At 41.2% G+C, this 1989-nt stretch overlaps 1 protein-coding gene across 1 annotated transcript; it reads right to left on the reverse strand.

Annotated features, from left to right (window-relative positions):
* Positions 1–748: 748 nt before the first annotated feature.
* On the reverse strand, positions 749–1744 carry LOC144315484 (26S proteasome non-ATPase regulatory subunit 8). Its single transcript, XM_077900107.1, has one exon. The coding sequence runs from the start codon at positions 1724–1726 to the stop codon at positions 863–865; it is 864 nt and encodes a 287-aa protein (XP_077756233.1). The 5' UTR covers positions 1727–1744; the 3' UTR covers positions 749–862.
* Between the last annotated feature and the right edge of the window lie 245 nt (positions 1745–1989).

Below are 1989 nucleotides of genomic sequence, written 5' to 3' on the forward strand. Positions count from 1 at the left end.
TATCTTTTGTCCTTTGCACTATTAAAAATTGTTGTTTTTGTTTTACATGATCTCTCTGGTTTTAGTTTCTTTCTATCCTGCATAATGCACTCTCTACTGTTTCCAAAATTTTCTGTCTTCTTAAAGGTTTATACTAAAATTATCTTTCACAAACAAATCTGATTACATCCTACCCTTCCTCACAGCACTTCAGGGAGTGCAGTCACTCATGTTATTTTCTTGTGTTAGTACTGTTTTGTTACCAGTTATTTAATTCCAATAAATATGTTGGGTAGCTTCATCTCTTTTTCTCATATCTTTGCTCATATCTTTAAATCATATGTCAGATTGACTATATATTTTTAAAGGTTTGAGAAAATTCAACTATGAAACTATCTGGGTCTCTTTGTGTTTATGTACTTGTCTTTTTATGGGTTGGTTTTGCTGCTGTTTCAGTTTTTTATAATGGTTCTAGATCTATTCAAGTTTCCTATTTCTTCCTGGATTCATTAAATTGTATTTTTATTTAAAATAATGAATTCCTGTAAGTCTTTAAATTTTTGTCATTGAGTAATTTATACCCTTCTCATAGATTTATTTTTAAAACTCTAATTTGAAGCTATAGATCTTTTACATTTTTGTATGTATTTGTTTTTTCTTGTCTTTTTCTGACAGTCTTGGTTATACCTTGTCTTTTTTTTTTAAGAACCTATTTGCTTTTTTTTAATGATATTCTATTTTTCTTGGTTTTCGATTTCATTAATCTCTGTTCTTTTTTTTTTTTTTTTTTTTTTGAATGTCAATCCACCTTTATTGGAGGAAGCCCTGCACTGCCACTGCTTTAAATACTGCAAGCCCTGCCCCACCCCAGGGCCTGGTGGACTCAGACGATCATCTCCAGCTGCCGGGCATACTCGCTGACCTGTTTGGCCAGTTCCGTGGAGGGGATGGTGGTGTCTTCTGGCTTCTGCTGCTGGCTGGCAAAGCTGTAGTAGTTGTTGAGGCCCAGAACCCACCCTCGCTTCTTGGCGTAGTCCGTCATCTTTTTGGGTGTGTTGAAGAAGAGGATCCGGGTGGCCTCAGTGAAAAGGATTTTCTCATAGGCCTTCTCGATGCACCCAGCAATCTCATCCCTGATCGTGTCAAGCAAGATGTCAATGAAGAAGGTATAGCTCTCAGCAGGGATGTTGCCTTTGGCCAGGAACACCTTGTTATAGCTGCCCTCCATCAGGTATTGCTCCAGGGACACAGGATGCTTGATGTATACATTGGTCTGGATGTCCTTGGCAGGCAGCCGCTCCAACTCTGTGTGGAACTCAGCTACCCGGTTCTGGGATAGCAGGAAGAGGAGGTTGAGGCCCAAGAGCTGGTGCATGTAGGCTGACTCGGGGAGTTGCTCCTTGTAATCAAAGTAGTAGCATTTGAGCTGGGCCATGTAGCGCTCGAAGGAGGGGATGTCCTTGCGCAGGATGCTCCACTGGGCCCCAATCTCCAGAATGTCACGGGCCAGAATGAGCTGCTGTTTGGTCAGTTTGGTCCCTGTGGTTGGCAAGAAGTTGAGTTCCAGCAGAACCAGCTTGAGACGGCCCAGCTCTTCACCGCACTTGCTAAGATTGGGGCTTTTACGGTTCCACTCGCCCTTAAGTTGCTCGTACATGCCGGCCGCGACCTGCAGGACTGCGCCCGAGGCCGCCGCAGGGCCCGAGCCCGAGGCGCCCGGCGCCCGGTTCACTGCCGTGGCCGCCATCTTCCGTGATGCGGCAAACCTCCCTCATTAATCTCTGTTCTTATTTTTTTTACCTTAATTCTATGCCTGTGTATTTATTATCTATCTTTTTCTAGGCTCTTCAGTAATACAGAACTCATTTATTTTTATCTTTAATGTTTTTATTTTGTAAATTAAAAATTAAACAAGCATTGATATTGTTTATATTTTCAGTCCTAAATATTATACACGTACATTGTAATTCCCTCCATGAGTTATTAAAAGTTCAAATTAAAAAAAAATTT

The sequence above is a fragment of the Canis aureus genome, chromosome 6 (assembly GCF_053574225.1).
Source record: "Canis aureus isolate CA01 chromosome 6, VMU_Caureus_v.1.0, whole genome shotgun sequence".
Classification (NCBI taxonomy): domain Eukaryota; kingdom Metazoa; phylum Chordata; class Mammalia; order Carnivora; family Canidae; genus Canis; species Canis aureus.